At 39.2% G+C, this 18,633-nt stretch overlaps 1 protein-coding gene and 1 long non-coding RNA gene across 4 annotated transcripts in view; one reads left to right on the plus strand and one right to left on the minus strand.

The window, feature by feature from the left end:
* Positions 1 to 469: 469 nt before the first annotated feature.
* LOC122549794 (uncharacterized) lies at positions 470 to 8,782 on the minus strand. Its single transcript, XR_015757175.1, has 4 exons — positions 8,445 to 8,782; positions 7,950 to 8,105; positions 2,184 to 2,255; positions 470 to 690 (listed from the first exon to the last, which is right to left on the minus strand). It is a non-coding gene; the product is annotated as an uncharacterized LOC122549794 (long non-coding RNA).
* Positions 8,348 to 18,633, plus strand: part of agmo (alkylglycerol monooxygenase) — a 367,646-nt gene continuing 357,360 nt past the window's right edge. The window contains exon 1 of one of the 3 annotated variants that reach the window (XM_087987110.1): positions 8,348 to 8,620. In XM_087987110.1, the coding sequence (XP_087843236.1) occupies positions 8,498 to 8,620 (123 nt within the window). In that variant the 5' untranslated portion in view covers positions 8,348 to 8,497. The remainder of the gene's footprint in view (positions 8,621 to 18,633) is intronic. The other 2 variants (XM_043689829.2, XM_043689826.2) reach the window with 2 other exon arrangements.

Raw genomic sequence — 18,633 nt, forward strand, 5'->3', positions numbered from 1 at the left:
AGAAGAAAAATGTAGTGCAGGACAGTTTGCATTCATATAGTACCTTCCATGACCAAAGTGCTTTGTGATCAATGTTTTGATGTGTAGTCACTGTTGCAATGTAAGAAGCATTGCACAATTTGCGCACAGGCATGTCCCACAAACAGCCAATGTTATAATAACCAGGAAATCTCATTTTATAATGAGAAGCGATAAATATTAGTGGCTAAAATACAGTGTGCATTAATGAATTTCCTGTTCATGTCAAAGCATATTTTGGTTAGCTTCTATTTTCTTGAAAGCACAGTTGTGAATTATAGATATCTGGATGAAGATAGCAGGGATCAGTTTAAAAAAAAGGAAAACTGGATTGTTCAGCCAGCTTTTGCAAAATGGGATTCTGAACAACAAGCGAAGGTGAAATTGAAAAATAAATCTAAACTTAGAGTTGTTTAGTTGATCCAAAATACCATGGTAACCCTATTGGCTGTAGATCATAAAGTATTTATTACAATTACTGACATGGCAAATTCTGTTACGGGCCAAGAAAAAAATCAACATGTTCTAGTTCGAAAAACAACCATGACTTTTTTATCATTAGTTTATTTTTCTTTTTTCTGGTGAAAAGGGAGACGCTTCCAAGATTTGACGTTGTGTTCCTTCCAATTCATCAGCGAATTGTTCTGTGCTACAAACATTTTAATTGTCCTGCTGGAGTAAAATTATTTATTTAATTAAGTGATTGAATATACAAATTATATTCACATTACAGTCTCTTTATTCCTCATACTACAATAAAATATTAACATCTGTTGGTTTATCCGTTAAGAGATAGAGGATAATATTGGAAACAATGTCCATCATTACCCTGGAGTTTGAGATAATATTCTCCTTTTCATTGCAACCTTCCTTTTGTTCCACTGTTTCCCCTTGCTTTTACTTCTCTGGAACTGTTACAATTTATTTTTGTTGTATAAGTCTGTTAGTACTTGAAAGAGTTTATCAAACACTGAATTAGCTCTGCCCATTGGAATATAACGAACTGTTACTGGGAGGAGCTAATCAGCATTTGTTGAGTTGTTAGGCTACGATAGATTGTTAATCAGTAGAATAATCAAAGCTTATGGGGAAAAAGGCATCATTACAAAAAGTTAAAGATTTTGATTAAAAGTATGCAAAATTCCCCAATGTGCCTGTCTGTTAGGCCCTGGTTAACACAAAGCATGCATCAGTTTTCGGTACTTAACAAGAGTTACTATTTATTACAGAGAAATAGGTTTTAGCTACAGGTAAACAATTATGAACCATGAGATATAACTCTACTAATTAAAACTCTAACTCCACTTCTAAAAATGCCACTAGCCACATATACAGCCAAACATACAGACCGATACATTAGAAAAAAGATGCATTGGCTGGAGGGAAAGACATGCCTTCATTGATCAGTGCATTGAGTGTAGGAGTTGGGAAGTCATGTCATGGCTGACCAGGACAATGGTTAGGCCAATTTTAGAATACTGCACTCAGTTATGGTCTCCCTGATGTTGGAAAGTTAAAAATCACGTAACTTTGTCCACCCAACACTGGCATCTTCAAATCATGCTATTGGAAAGATGTTGTTAAACTTGAAAGAGTTCAGAAAATATTGACAAGAATGTTGTTGATATTGGAAAGTTTGAGGCATGACCTTATAGGGGTTTACAAAATCATGAGGGGCATGGATTGGGTGAATAGCCAATATTTTATTCCCAGGATAGGTGAAAGGGGAAAGATTTAAATGGGACCGAGGGCCAACATTTTCATCCTGAGGGTGGCGCATGTATGGAACGAGCTGCTCGAGGAAGTGGCAGAGCCAATTACAATTATAGTATTTAAAAGGCATCTGGATGAGTACGTGAATAGGAATGACTTAGAGGGATTTGGGTCAGATGCTGGCAAATGAACTTGATCAGTTTAGGAGACCTGGTTGGAGTGGATCATTTGGACCTGAATGGTCTGTTTCTGTGCTGTATAACTCCAAGACTCTATGGAAAGGCTTTGAATGGCTAATCCGTTCCCGCTTGTCATATACAGTTATTCTACAGTCTTACTTCCTGCACTTGATTGCATGGGGCACAGGACGAGTGACTCACACTTACATCTCAGATTTGTTGTTTTACAGCCACAGTTTACAGCTACCTATGAGGGAAAATAAAATGGCTAACCTCTGGTTTGAGATGTTTTCACCTGCAGAGGGAAGCACAGCTCCTTCCTTTCCAGTGGTCCACTGGCTTCTCCTAAATATTTACACAGTGCCTGTTAGCAGGCAGAAAGCTTTTGGCATTTAAAACTTGTCACCAATCCCCAGACTAATCAGCTATGTATTGCCTGCCAAATATCCACTTATACACACTCTTGGCTCCAGACCATCTATGACTCGACTTTCCCCACTGCTTGAATAAACAGTAGTGTTAACAGCACATGCATTGAGTCTAAAGTAACTTGTTTTTAAAAAGTGCAATAATCTTTTCTACAGTCCTTGGTTTTTAAAACAGTCATTTTTGCCATTTTAGTTCACAATCAAATATACAGAAAATAAGACTGCACTGTCCTTACATGCTCTGACACTGAAAAATGTAATTTCTAAGTATGAAGTAGCATTCCATTGTAAAAATATACAGAAGAGAAAACCTTGTTATCGTTTAAAAGCTTCTGTTTTGCTATCCAAGTTTTTCATTTAATCTCAAGAATATGCCTCAATACTTATTTATCTTCCAGATCAAAATTTAAATATGACTTATAGCCCCTACTTATTGCTTCCTGCTTTGTTGTCTGTGAGAATGATTTGATCTGACTGACTGATTAGACCACCTGCTACTTGCTTTGTGTTTGAACATGAAAGACCCTTCAGACAGCTCAGATCAAACTGATGTTAGAATAAAGGATAGTTGCACTCCAGAACATGCTAAACAAAAGAAGCTGTTAGGGAAGCTCAGCATGTCTGGCAGCATCTGTGAAGAGAAATCAAAGTTGATGTTTCAAGTCCAGTGACCCCCCCCCTCCTCAGAACAGAAAATGCTAAACCTTGATGGGTCATTCATCTCAAGGTCAAAGCTTAGTGAAAATCCATCATAGATGTAGTAACCTGAGATTTGAACACATGGAGAAAGAAAACAGGGTGGTTCCAAATACAATACTTTGGATAACCTTGGGAGAACTAATTCCTACTTCTTTGATTTAAATCTACTTGGACCTGTACACTAGTTTGGCTTTCTCAAAAACACTCTCCCAGTGTCTGCGTGGGTATCCTCCGGGTGCTCTGGTTTCCTCCCACAGTCCAAAAATGTGCAGGTTAGGTGAATTGGTCATGCTAAATTGCCCGTAGTGTTAGGTGAAGGGGTAAATGTCGGGGAATGGGTCTGGGTGAGTTGCTCTTCGGAGGGTCGGTGTGGATTTGTTGGGCCAAAGGGCCTGTTTCCACACTGTAAGTAATCTAATTTACACCACCTCTCAAGCCACGTGACTTAGAAAATCTGTTTTCCGATATTATCTACTCAACATGAAATGCTGGGCCATAGTTCCCCTTTCTGCACATCCATCCCACTGTCTTTGTAATGTTCCTAGATACTTTCTTGGCTTCAGTATCATTGACCGCTTTTGTAAACAGATGCTACTCTCCTTATATTATGGAGTGAACTTTCTTTCTGTCCAATATCCAGGTGAACTGTAGGAACACGTTGAAATTGCGTTGGATAACTCTGACATTGTGTAGTGGCTACTAGAATTTGTCACATGTATAATGCATAAAATTAGGAAAAGCAAAAGGATAACTTAAGGAAAGATATAACAATTAGGGACCAAAAACAATGTATTCTGGTGGAGGCAGGAGACATAACTGAGGTACTAAATGAGTATGTTGCATTTATCTTCATTGTTACTGCCAATGTTGTTGGAAAGAACAAAAACAGGATTAAATAAATTGGTTGTACTCATCGTGGAAATTCAGCTGTCCAATACACATTGTCTTTAATAGAGTTCAAGTTTAAGGACTCCATAACTGTGTGTGTATACAATGTTGTGATTCTGCCTAGTTATTAGCCTGCTGTGGGTTTTCAAGATTCACACGCCACAGAATCAGCGTGCTTCATAACTTATACTGCACTTACTGATTTAAATAAACTAATCCATGGAGTTAAACAAACCTGATAAGCAATTGAGCATTAGGCTTTTAACATTAACATGACCTGAATAAGATGCATAATTAGTTACCGAGGGAAATAATGCTGGGAATTGCAGAGTTTCAAGTCACAGCTTTCTCATTCTACTTGGATGTGAGGTTAGGGCAGAGGCCTGGAGGATTCCGAAGAAGAAGTGTTCTAAATGAAAGTCTGCACCAATTTGTTACTGACTTGATTGAGTTTTTTGATGAAGTAATAAGAGGATTGCTAAGAATGCTGTTGTTCATTTGGGCTTTTAAATAGCTTTTAACAAGTACCACATAAAAGATTGTTTGTAAAATTGAAGCTAATGGAATTTTAGAAGCAGAGGCAACGTGGATATGAAATTAGCCAAGAACAGAAAGCAAAGGTAATGGTGATCAGTTTTTTTTTTACCAACAGGAGGACAATATGTGGTGATGTACCCTAACTGACAGTATTAAGTCTGCTACTCTTTTCATTATACATTCATGATCAGTATTTGTGTATACAGATTAGAGTCTCAAAGCTTGCCAATTATATTAAACTTAGAAATGTAGGAAACATTGAAGAACAATGTACCAAAGTTAAAGAGTATTAGGTCTGGTGAAATGGGCAGAAACACAATAGATAAAATATACCGTAGAGAATTATAGTGATAGTTTTTTTTTACTAGGAAATAAGAACAGTGACATTAGAACCTAAATTATAAAGAGGGTGTTGGAATAGATATACAAAGGATTTTATATATTTTAATCTTTGAAAACTGTTAAAATGGCTTTTTAGAAGCTTGATTTTATCAATTGAGGAATAAAGTATAAAAACTATAAAGTATTGTTAACTCTCTATAAAACACTCGTTTGGTCTGTCCTGGAGTACCATATGCTATACTGGGCACCACACGTTTTGGAACAATGTCAAGGCCTTTGGGAGTTGCAAAAGAGATTCCCAGAATGAGATCAAGGATAAGAGTGTTTACATTTATGAAAGGATTGGAGGAACTGCAATCATTAACTTTAGATCTGAGAAAATTAAAGTCATAGAGTCACAGAGTCATAAAGTGGGACTTCATGGCAGTGTCAAAAATGTTGAAAGCTTTTGATGGAATATTGTTATGGACTGTTTTAAGGAATTTCCTCAAAGTTATTTGTGATCAATGTATTGATATGTGGATGTGTGGATTTCTTACCCTTGGAATGAGTCCATTTTAAACAACTATGTAGTAAAGCCTTTGGTACTTAAAAGGAATGATAAGCTTGTTTTATATGCTTGCTGCGCAAGTCACGAAAGAAAATATGCCATAGAGACACACACGCTCAAAAATTAATTATAGATGAAGATTAAAAGCAGTACTTACAAAAACTAATTAATAATTATTCTCAGTTTGATGTAAGTCCATTGTTATCTGAAATGAAGACTTTGGAACGGCATAGGTATCTCATCAGCTGTGATGGCTTCCACAATTGATCTACCAGAGATTGTTTTTAAAGGTGGCTTATAGATGGGAAAGAGGGAGGAGAGCGCCAATAGCCAATCTTTGTTTCTGCTAAACAGCATGAGTGGCCCTGGTTGATTATAGCAATCTAAGAACGAGGCTTATTGAACACCTTTCCCTCTCTCTCACTTTCCCTGCTTCTGCGATTATGTCTATCTCATGATACTTCACTGGCAAAAGTCTGTTTTTGTCACATTCCCTTGATTTTAAAAGACAAGTTCTTATCTGTTTTAAGAAGCCTATGTTTATGGTGATATACACATCACCACAGCTTCCACTTTTTGATATACTACACAGATTGTGTAGTAACCAACTTGAACATCACTCTGTACCTGGCACTTTTGGCAGTTTAATTTTGTCACAGTTCCTTTCATTACATAACGCAGACTTGCAGGGTGGACTTGACTGACACTGAATTTACTCTTTTTGTAAATTTGCCCTTTGGTAAACACAGAGCACTCTTAGCTCTATCTGAGAATCTATAGCAAACTGCTGTTGATACACTTATGTCCAAGCTGACATAATCACCATCCTAGCTAAAAACATAATCTCTTAAAAAACATTTGCATATATTTAGCACCCTAAATGCAATAAAATATTTTAAGGTATTTTACATCAGTATTAGTAAGGAGAAGTTGACAATACATCACATAAGAAATGACCAACAGCTTGATTCAGTAGGTGGGTTTTAAGGAGTGAACTAAGGGAGAGTAGAAGCATAAATAATGGGAGATAAATAAAGACAGAATTCCAGAGCTTAAGGCATTGCAGGCTGAAGGACTAGCATCCATATTAGATTAGATTAGATTTTAGATTAGATTACTCAGTGTGGAAACAGGCCCTTCGGCCCAACAAGTCCACACTGACCCGCCGAAGCGCAACCCACCCATACCCCTACATTTACCCCTTTAACCTAACACTACGGGCAATTTTAGCGTGGCCAATTCACCTGACCCGCACATCTTTGTGACTGTGGGAGGAAACCGGAGCACCCGGAGGAAACCCACGCAGACACGGGGAGAATGTGCAAACTCCACACAGTCAGTCACCTGAGTCGGGAATTGAACCCGGGTCTCTGGCTCTGTGAAGCAGCAGTGCTAACCACTGTGCCACCGTGCCGCCCACTAAAGCAATTATTGAAGCAACTAGAATTGAGTTAGTTTCAGAGATCAGAATAAGAGAATTGCAGAACATTTGGAGGCTTGTTGGGCTGGAGTAAATTACAAAGACAGGGAGAGGTGAGATTATGGAGGGACTTGAAAACAAGAATGGGAACTTCGAAATAGAGGCATTCCTAAAATATGACCAAGTATTAGTCAGCAAACACAGGCATCATGATTGACTGTTTTTTATGCAGGAAAGGAAGTAGGCAGCAGTGTCAATCTCATAAGGTGTAAAATGTTGGAAATTGACCCAAGTGTGTTAAAATAGGCAAATTCAGAAATGTTAAAGGTATAAATGAAAGTTCTAGCAGACCAGCTGGGGTAGGGGTGATATTGGCCAATGATACAGAGGCGGATATAGATGGTTGCATTGATGACAAGAATGATCAGAAGTTCATCTCAGGATCACTTGTTAAGTTGTTAGCAATGAATATGAACAGTTTGGCTCAACCTCGGATAATTGTCTGGGAGGACTATGGATTCAGTAGTTCAGAAGTAAAATAGAGGATTCCTGCTTACAATTCCCAACGATGGATCCAGTCTGGGCATTGGGAGTCAAGGAACAACATCTCATTGTGTCGTCCCAATGGCTTCACATAGTGGCTTCACTCTCCTTGATGTTTGATTGGAGGAAATTTCTGCTGGTTACGTTATTTACATGAGTTAAGCAGTCTAATAAAAGACACTGGAGCATTCCTTCAATTCTTCACATAAGTGCCAGCCTAGATGAACTGCATAAGACTCTGGAATGGGAGTGAGAATTCCATGTTCTGACTTAAAGTGAGGACGTGAGGGTGGCACAGGTTAACATATGTGAATATTGGTAACATGTTCAAACCCCCAGAGAAAACAAGTGGAATGAATTTACTGCCTTAATTTAAGATAAATGTGTTACAAAGAATTTACAACACAAAGACTGGCCACTTGATCCAGCTGACCTTTAACTGGCATTTACACTTCAAGCACCCAAACCCCATCAATATATGTCATTCCGTTCTCCCTTAACTACTCGATGCTAGTAAGCTTCACGTTCTAACCACTCCCTGGTTAAAGAAGCTACTTCTGAATTTTCACCTTGATTACTGAGTGACCATATTTATGTTTTTTTTTGGATTTTCCCACAAAGTAAAAGGAAACCTTTATTCGGGCTCTACACAGCTTTGTCCTCTATCGAGAGCTGGAGGCTGTTTCCTGGTAGTAATGACCTTCAGTTCTGGTATTATCCTTGTAAATGAATTTGCATCTTGCCCGGTTCTACGTGAGAGAATGCGAATTCTTAAATTGAAAAGGTGCCTGTAAACAAACCATTAGTCAGTTAACAGAAACTCAAACAATGCTTTGAAAGGAACGGACATACATCTTTAGCAATTTGTTAATTATCGTGGTTAAATGTAACTCATGTTTACTCTTGATTGTGGTGCAACTTGTGTTTACTCGCTTGGAGACGAGTCCAGGCTCGTAGTGTTTCAGCGGGCCCGGTATCCCCGGCCTCTCATTCTCCTGTTTACAGATTAGAAAGAGCCAAAGTCCGACCCGCCTCCTCCTCCCCTGACTTGACTTCCCTCCTTCGCTTCTCCCGGGTATCGCCTCTCGCCTCCCGAACCGGATTCGTTACCAACATTTCTGCATTACCAGCTATTCTGTGTGTCGGGACTTCCTCGCCTTGTGTCTTTCACCCCTGAAATATGGTGCTGCATCTGCAATCCAACCTCACCCTTTCGCAGGGGGCCAGGCTGATGTTTTACGCCTTAACCCCCAGCGAAACCACATTCAGAGAAGTGGAGGAGGTCCAGGACTATGTCCAGCAGGTGAGCTGCCCAGTTTGTCTCCTTCTGGCTGTCAGCTTTCACCTAAGGAACACCTATTCCGAAGCAAGTTTCATGAACAGTACTTCCGGGACCTCCGAAGGCCACATATTTCCTTTCTAAATACAGCTTGCCGGATATCTGATCCGGGTTGGGGTTAACCGGGCAGATATACCGGACTCTGCTGGTAATAGTGCACGATAGCATATACATGTGACAAGTCAGTAAGAGGTTGAACTTATATGATAAAATGTGGAACTAGCTAAAATGATTTTATCAAAGCCCCTGGATACCGATACCTTGTGATATCTGACACTTTACCATTCTTGTTTCTTTGCCTTTGGGCGACAGGTGAATAGTGAGAGATGGACGACGCAATGTGATATCAATGAATACTGAATCATATTGTTAGACCACAATTGAAATCATAATTTATTGCATCACTTGTTTTAGCTGCAAATCACAGTGGTTACTAATTTCTGAACCCGTCTGCCTCCTGTCATTGAGGCACACGCAATTTCTGTATTCTGGAAAGTACATACAAGTGCACTTCTAGATGGGATTATTATTATAACAGTATAATTGCTGGGGGTTTGCAGTAGCAATAACAGATCTATGCTTCGGAACTCTACATTTGAACCCTGGAAATCAGGCGTTCACCACATCACTACTGAAATGAAGTCACAAATGACCCCCCATTTCACAATGACAAGCATAAATTATATGTCCATGCCCATCTCTGCAATCTTTCACGTGGTTAATCATGAAATTTTGCTGCAATATTATTGGTTAATGTTCAGCTGGATGAGTTTCCACTTGGCTGTTTGCCATTTTATCTGCTTACTTTTAACCAGCAAATTATCTGCAATCATTATTCATCCTGTTCCCATGCCATTACTTTTATTCCTTGGTCCTGTCCTATTTTTCACCTTTTAAGTGGCTCCTGACTGTCAGTTTTCACATGGACACTAGTAAAACACAGCTCAGCTTCCTCACAATGTATTTTGACTCTTTCATTGTCTCAAAATGATCAAATTGCTCGTCTGACATCCAGTGCTGGATGACCATAAATTGCCTCCAATTAAATATTTAGTAGACCAAATCCATTGTTTAGTCTTTTGCCACATTGTTCACTAATCACCACCTCCAATTCTCTACCTCGCAGTTGCCAGAGCATGAACCAGATTGTTGGAAGTCTTTAATGTTATATTTAATGCTCCGATGCATCTTACCACACATCTGCACCACTACTAAGATTCATTTCTAACCATGTAACATTACCTCATTCCTGATGAAGAGCTCCTGCCAGAAATGTTGATTTTCCTGCTCCTTGAACGGTGCCTGACCTGCTCTGCATTTCCAGCACCACTCTAATCTTGACTCTAATCTGCAGTATCTGCAGTCCTCACTTTTGTCTAGTCCAATTTTCTTATGTCTGCTGGTTTGCTGATCTATGCTGGCTCGCTCTCTCGAGCAGGTAGTATCTCAATTTTAACCTTCATGATTTTGTTTACACATACCTCCACAGCTTTGACCCCCAGCCCTCTACCTTATTTAAAACTTTTCATTTTTGTTTATATATCTCCATCAAAGCTATGGAGGTATATGTGTAAACAAAAATGTGAAGTCGAAATGTGTTTGCAAATCTGAAAATAAGTTTCACCGATTTTCCTCAGTGGTGATTGGTATTGGAGCAGCACAGTGGAGGTGGAATATATTCTTAACCTTCTTTGGATAGAATTGCACAATAGCCAACTGGGTTACATTGTTTACACTTCTTTAAGCATAAATGATCGAGCTAAATTTGAAGACAAATGCAAACTGAAATCACAACATTTCCCAACCTTTCGTTGTTCCAGTTGAGAATCAAAGATCAACGAATAGTAAAATCCTGGTTCAGGATTTTACTGTTCACCGAAGGTTTCAATGCCTACTTATTTTCTTTGCTTGTGCAAATTAAGTCGAATCAAAAGCTATAGAAGTAGCTACCACTAATACAGTATTGCTGTTTTATGTATTATGTAGGTATCACGGGGTTGGCTTCTTAGGAAAATGCTTTCAACAACTACAGTCAAATGCAAAATGCGGCAATGCAAGCCTTTTGCTATTGTATGTGTCCCACTGTCCAACAAATCCATCAATTTTCAGGCCACTAGAAAATAGGACTGTTGCCTTGTATAAAAAAAGTCACATGCCTGCAGAGCTTTTCTGTCAAATGGGAAATGAAACGAACATCCAGATTATGCAACCAATTGTAAAGTAAGGAAGCTTGCTGTTCATTTTTCTTAAAGATGTTCTTTTATTTTCCTGGATTAGAGTAGCAACTTAACTGCAATTGGAAAACCAATACATTGCACTGCCTTCTATGGAGATTCAGGGATCAATGCAAACAAACTACGGAAGAATGTAAGACATAGGAGGAGGCTCATTCAAACCCTCAAGCATTCAAACCCTCAACCATTCAGGAAGATTTTCCAAATTTTCTGCATCAACTCCACTTTTCTGCTCATGGCATACCCTTAGAGTCCACTAGTGTCTAAACGTCTATTGGTCTTTGATTTCAATACACTCAGTGACCAAAACTCCAGAACCCTGTAGGGAGTTCCAAATGATCATGAATGTCTATGAAGAAATTTTCTGCACATACCAGCAAATAATCTGTTAGAACAATAATAATCCCATTGAGAAGTTTACTTGAATGTACTTTTTCAGATTACAGAAATTGGTGTGTGCATCAATGAAATGAGGCAGTTGGGTTCAGAAGATGGTAACCATTGTGATTTATGCCATTGTGTAAATTTGAGTACATTACTGTATCTTGCAGCTGAAACATGTGATGCAATAAATGATGGTTTTGCTTGAAGTCTAACAGCATGATTCAGTATTCATTGGCATCCCATGGCAGAGAAAGTGGAGTTGTCCATCTCTCGGTTTTCACCCAATGACAAGAAACAAGCAACTTTGGCTGCCACTCCTGGTTTCACCTCAGCACCTATATTGTCAAATCCTCTAAGTATTTTGCATGTTTCATTAAGATTACCTTTTGTTCTTCTAAACTCCAGAGAATATAGTAGTGCAATTGGAGTAAGAAAGAGTGACAAAAACAGAAATTGCTGGAGAAACTCAGTAGGTTTGGTACCATCTGAGGAGAGAAGGATCTGATGAAGGGTCACTGGACTTGAAACATTAACTCTGCTTTCTCTTCACAGATGCTGCCAGATCTGCTGAGTTTCTTCAGCAATTTCTATTTTTGATTCAGATCTTGAGCATCCACAGCTCTTTGTTTTACCAAAGTAAATAGTTTTGCTGCAATTGTACAGAGGTGAGCCTGCACCTGAATTCTGTGTGCAATATTGGTCCCCATGCCTAAGGAAATATGTACCAGCCTTAGATGGGTGCAGTGAAGTTTCACTAGATTTTTCCTAGGATAAGAGGGGAAATTTAATAGAATAAGAATGTACTTTCTAGAGCTTAAAAGAATAAAAGATGATATGATTAAAACCTATGATGCTCAGACATGGCTGGACAGGATAGATGTGAGAGGCTGTTTTTCTTGCTGGAGAGCCTAGAAGTAGAGGACACCGTTTCAGGAGCGGGCGACAAAAACAACCCGCGGCAGCTGGAATCTGAAGTAGACAAACAGGAGGCTGGAAGAACACAGCAAGCCAGGCAGCATCAGGAGGTGGAGAAGTCAATATTTTGGGTATAACCCTAGTCCGGTTATACCCAAAACATTGACTTCTCCACCTCCTGATGTTGCCTGGCTTGCTGTATTTTTCCAGCCTCTTGTTTATCATCAATTCAGGCGCCATGGCTTGATGTTTAGCGCTGAGATGCAAATTTTATGTTTCAGCTGGAGAGTTGTGAATTATCAGAAACTTTTACATCAGCAGGCCATAATTGCCGAGTCATTGCGTTTATTTAAGGTTCGGATTGATGGATTTCTGACTTCTAAAGGGAGATCAAGAAACAGAGAGAGATTGAGCAAGCAAATGAATAACTGACCAACTGTTGGATGTTTCAAAACACTTATCAGCCACCAAAGTACTTCTGAAGTGTAGTCACTGTTTTTGTGACTGCCAGTCTCTTCACAGCAAACCACAATTTCCAGTGTGATAATCGTCAGAATTTTATTGTGATGTTGTTTGAAAGATTGACATTGGTCAGGATACTAGGGATTATTCCCTTCATCAACTTCAAAATGGTGGCAAGGGATCTTTCACCTCAATGTGAGAGAGCTGTCAGGGCCTAGATCATTTTGTATGGGGGACAATTTCAAAGACTGCAAATTGTGTGATACTGGGAGTCATTGTAAACTGTGAGGCGGACAGTTTGGAACCCTTAAAGGTCACAGGCATGTTTGTGGAGTAAGAGGACAAGTAGTAGATTAAGTTCAATGCAGCAAAGTGTGAAGTGATGCACTTCGGGAGGAAGAACATAGACAGACAATGTAAAATAGGGACATAGTTCTAAAGGGGGTGCAGGAGCAGAGGGATCTGGATGTATATATGTACTGATTGCTGAATATAGCAGAAACGGTGGAAAACATGATTAACAAGGAATATAGTAATATAAAAGGTGGTGCTGAACTTGTATTAACACTTACATAGCCTAATAAGTGAGATCTAATATGTAGAGTTCTGGTCACCACATTACAGGAAAAATGAAAAAAATGCAGAAGAGATTTATAAGAATGCATTCAGGTGAGAAACGGCAGTAATGAGAATAGACTGGAGAAGCTGGGACTGTTCCCCTTAGAGGGCAGCAGGCTAAGAGCAGATCTATTCAAAATTGAGGGGGCCGCAGTGAATAAATATGGAGAAACTAACCTCCCTCATAAAATGATCAAGAATGTGAGGTCAGAGAGACAGATTTAAAGTGATTTGCAAAAGAAGCAAATGGAATGTAAGGAAAGTTTTTTTTTCTTCTCCGTGTGCTTCAGTTCTGGGATGTATTGCCTGGAAGTGTGATGGAGGCAGGTTTACAATTGAGGCATTCAAGATGACATCAGATCGTTAGGTAAATCGAAACAATGGGTAAGAGTACTATAAAGACAGGAGAATGGAGCCAAGTCATGACGCTCATTTGGAGAGCCAGTGTGGACACAATCGACCAAATGGCCTTGATCTGTACCATAACACCTCCTGTAACTCTGAAAATCTGAGGATGTAGACATGGACTCAACTTTGTTAACTTTTAGTACCATTTTCTTTACTGATAACTATGTTAAGTACTTCATTCTCATTAGATCTTTGTGCCTGGACTTTCAGTCAGGTCATTTCCCAAACTGTCACAAACTGAACTTGGAAGCAAAGTGGCCTGGAAGGTTGGATTTTCATTCTCGGGTGATAGATTGTCTTGCATGTGGGCTGGGGACAACAAAAGGAGAGCTGGGTGGGCTTTACTGTCCTGATCTAGTGCACTCGCACTGTGTTGAAGTGTAATAAAGGAAGAATAAAGCAGAAAACATCCCTCCAGATCTCTCTTGCCACAACTCTTCCTGTCACACACTTGATAGGACCCATCCTGCCACCTCGTGCTTTTCATGCTAAATAATACCCCACTACCAACCTACCCCATGTCTCCTCATACTCATAGAATCATGCAGAGATGAGATACAATACAGTTCTCTAAAATAACATTCTAAATGTGTCTTGCAGACCTCATTATAATACAAAAAGCACATGCATTCACAAAAATCTCATTGTTGTATTTACAATCCTTCCACTGTATTGTCTCTTGTGGTACATTCATTACAATTAACCATTCCACAATTAACAGTCTATGACCACTTTTAGCTGTCAAGCAACTGAGAAATGGCAGCACTTTATTGTGATATGGATGTTTGTAAAATCAAGCATGTAAAATTAGTTCAATAATGGAAAACATTGGGCTTGGTTAAATAGCAAGTGACAATTTTTTTTAACCCTCTAAACTTTTTTTTTCAAAGGTTTAAAGGACAGAATCTTTAAATGGTTTAACACTTTTGACAGGTTCCTTTGACAGCTCCTCTTGACACTTTTGACAACTCCCTAGTCATCTTCCTTTGAAACATCCTCTTGACAGGTGCTCTTGATAGTTTTGACGATTGATTTTGACAGGTCTTCATTGACAGTTCCAATGAGGTTGTCAATCATGAGTTTATGCACTTTTATGTGCACTTTAACAGCCTCAGAAGGCACTTTAACTCCCCAAAGTGCATCTGACTTCTCCTAAAAGTGTCCTAGGATCAGATCCATGTGTTTATGACTTGCGACTTTTTTAGCTTTCCTCTGACAAAACAGCAGACACAATTTTAGTCTACTTAAATATTTGTACTCATTAGGATTGCATTCAGATTGGAGTTATGAAGAAGAGTTCCACTTGAGAATTTTCTCTGACATTTATAATGAGATACAGGCATTTATTAAATTATTTGTATTGCTGCCTGACAGGACCAATGGTTGAATTCCATGCTGTCTTTAAAAGGTCAATATATCCATAAGTAATTTGCGGTTGTGATCTGTTGTTATGACATCTGCTTCCTCAAAGTAGTCGTAACTGTACTGTATGATCACTCCAACCACAGGACAGGATAAGGATAGTGTTGTTGGTGATTGTACAGATCTCCAAGGTCCTCGGTTTCTCGTGAACTTTGGACCTGGTACATTACAAACATTCCTCAGTTTGCCCATGCAGTTGATGTGTGGTCATGACAAGGCCATTGTGTTGGTGAATTCCCATTATCTTGGGCAGCAGTTGCAATGCTGTCATCCTGCAGCAGCCAGCTATTCCAGCCATCATTTGAGCCATTGTGTTGCTTGAGAGGATGGCTGCATTATCAGATGGGCTACTGGCTGTACATGATGCTGATCAGCTTTGTTACCCCACCAGATATAAACAGCACTACTATAGTGAGAAGCATGTTGCAGCAAAGAGGGTAAGGGAGCAGACCATTGATGTCCTGAAACGATGGACTCACCTTCAGTGCAGTCTGTGCAAAGCCTGTTTCAAGCTGATATAAAAACAAAGTGTTGGAAATAAAACTCAGCAGGCCTCGCATCATCTGCAGAGAGAAAAGCAAAGTTAATATGATTCTTTGGAAATTTTTAATCCTTGAGAAACTAAAATGAAGTAGGAAAGCAGTGTTGTTGGAAATAATAGGAAGGGAGAGGCTTGATTAGTTAGATAGTGTCAAATTAAGAAAAAGAATGGTGTGATTGATCAGAGAAAAGGAATGCGACACACAAAGTAGAAAACTAGACATTTTCTTAGTTTTAACAGGGAACATTTAGCTGACCAGAGAGTGTATAAGTGGGATATTTAAACAGAAGCCTGAAATGAAAGCATTTCTTGAAGAAATTCTATCAGTCTTGCACACTGTTCTAATCCTAGCTGGTGGTAATACTGGATAAGTCAGAACCCAGTGTGGAATTTGCCCTGATAGATCATGACTTTTTGCAATTTGCTTACTGGGATGATAAGTCAATGAACATATTCAAAAAATGATGTGGAGATCCTCAAAAAACACTGCCAATCAACCTTTTTACAAAAAAAATCAGAGTTTATTATGTCCCATAAAACATGAGCATGCTATGAATGATACAATAATTAGTTGATTGAGTTTTATCGTAAATATCAAATAAATTCCAACTTTTTAGTGTAATGTAACATTACAACTACACAAACTACAGTGAAATGCATTTCTACTTTTAACGTTCCTTGTTTCCATAGCTGCGCTTGGTTTCTTTCAGGCAAAGTTCTGCATTCACTTGATGGCTAATTTATTTAATTGCTCTCTCTTTATTAGACCCTTAACACATTTTTTACACAGCCCACTTACTCATTAACATATGTTGCCTAAACTCACGCGTTCAACAGTTTTGTAGGATGTCTTCCCTGACAAGTTGGACTCTTTTGTTTCTGGAACTTTTCACTTCCTAATTTCTAAGCTACTCAGAACTTCTTTTCTTCTGCCTCATTGTTTTGGAGACTGCTAACCTACACTGCTGATGTTATATGCCTTCTTGTCTGATGACCTGCTTGTCTCTAAACTAAACTTGCTTACTCACTGATATTCTCGATAGTTCTGACTTCCTAAACACTTTTCGTTATAGTCATATAAATCTACAGTACGTAAAAGGCCTTTTGGACCATGATGTCTGTGCTGGTCAAAAACAATCACTTAGCTATTCTAATCCAATTTTCCAGCACTTGGCCATTACCTTGTATGCCTTTGCATCACAAGTGCACATCTAAATATCTCTAAAATATTAAGAGGTTTCTGCCTCTACCACCCTTTTTAGGAAGTGATTTGCAGAAACCCACACCCTCTCAGTGAAAATATTTTTCCTCAGTCCCATTCTAAACCTTCTTTCCCTTGCTTTAAATCTATGCCCCAGAGCATCAATCCCTCCATCAAGTGGAAAGGTCTCTTCCCATCTATTGGATAATGCCACTCTATAATTTTATACATCTCAACCATGCCCCTTCCTCTGTCTCTTCCATTCCAAGGAAACCAAAGCCAGTCTGTTCAATGTCTCTTCATTACTAAAGTTCTCCAACCCGGACAAAATCCTGGTAAATCTCCAGTGCAATCAGATCCCGCCTATAATGTGGATTCCAGAACTGCACACAATACTTTAGCTGTGGCCTAATCAACCGTTAAAGTTTATACGGTTCCAGAATAATCTCGCTGCTCTCAAACTTTCTTCCTCGGTTAATAAAGGCAAATATCCCATATGCCTTCTGAACCATTTTATCTCCCTGCTCCTTTTACTTAAAGGGATCTGTGAATGTGCACACCAAGGTCTCTCTGAACCTCGGTGGTCCCCAGGATTCCACCGTTCATCAAAAATTCTCTTGTTTGTCCTCCCAAGTCCATTACCTCAAACATATCTGGATGGAATTCCACTTGCCACCGATCAACCAGTCTGAGTTATCCATATCCTTCTATAATCTAAGGCTGTCCTCCTCATTATTTACCACCCTACCAAGTTTTGTATTAACCAAGAACTGACTGATCAACTCTCCTACTTTCAAGTTTCTTTGTCTCTATTTCCCTCTGTCTTTGGATATCTTGTTGCTAGGTAACAGTCCAATGTCTTTTCTCGGTCCTATTCTTTGTTTTCTAAAGCACTGAACTATTCACTTCAAAGATAAATTTTTTTAATAAATCTCAAGTGCATGTCAGCATTTATCCAGATGAACCAACACCACTCTCCAAAATCAAAAATGAATCTAAATATGTAACAAAATCCAGAAATTTACATCAAAGCTAAAACATGCATGTGCTGACATAAGTTTCCAGCTAACTTATGAATGTTCATCAATAGTGCTGCAACATTGTACAGTTCTCAAAATATTTTGAAATATTGTAGCTGAATGCTTCAAAATGCATCACTGTCCTCAAGTTAAGAAAACTATTTGGTTTGATAACTTATTAACTCCTGGACTTCATTGACTGGCTAGTATTTATGCCAGTTCCTAGTTGCCCTTGAGAAGGTGGTGGTGAGCTGCCTTCTGGAACCACTGCAGTTCCTGTAGATAGACTCACAATTCCCTTAGGATTGTGACCCAGCGACACTGAAGGAATGGTGATCTATTTCCAAGTCAGGATGGTGAGAGGCGTGGAGGGGAGCTTGCAAGTGATGGTGTCCCAAGTGTCTGCTGCCCTCTTCCTTTCAGGTGGAAGTTGTCGTAGTTTTGGATGATGTTGCCAAAGTAACCTTGGTGAATTTCTGCAGTGCATCTTGCAGATGGTAGCAGTAGTGTGTACTTGTTGTGGAGAAGGAATAGATGGTGATGGATGTGGTGTCAATCAAGGAAGCTGCTTTTTCCTGGATGGTGTCAAGCCTCTTGAGTGTTTTTGGCGCTGTACTAATCTAGGCAAGTGGGGAATATTTCATCACAATCCTGGCTTTTGCCTTGTAGGTGGTGCACAGGCTTTGAGGACTCAGAGGAGAGTTACTCGCTGCAGTATTCCTAGCCTCTGACCTACTCTTGTAGCCACTATGATTGTGGTGAGTCCAGTTGAG

This window comes from Chiloscyllium plagiosum, unplaced genomic scaffold (genome assembly GCF_037043375.1).
Source record: "Chiloscyllium plagiosum isolate Xiang-an unplaced genomic scaffold, Cpla_swu_hap1 HiC_scaffold_5, whole genome shotgun sequence".
In the NCBI taxonomy this organism is placed as follows: Eukaryota; Metazoa; Chordata; class Chondrichthyes; order Orectolobiformes; family Hemiscylliidae; genus Chiloscyllium; species Chiloscyllium plagiosum.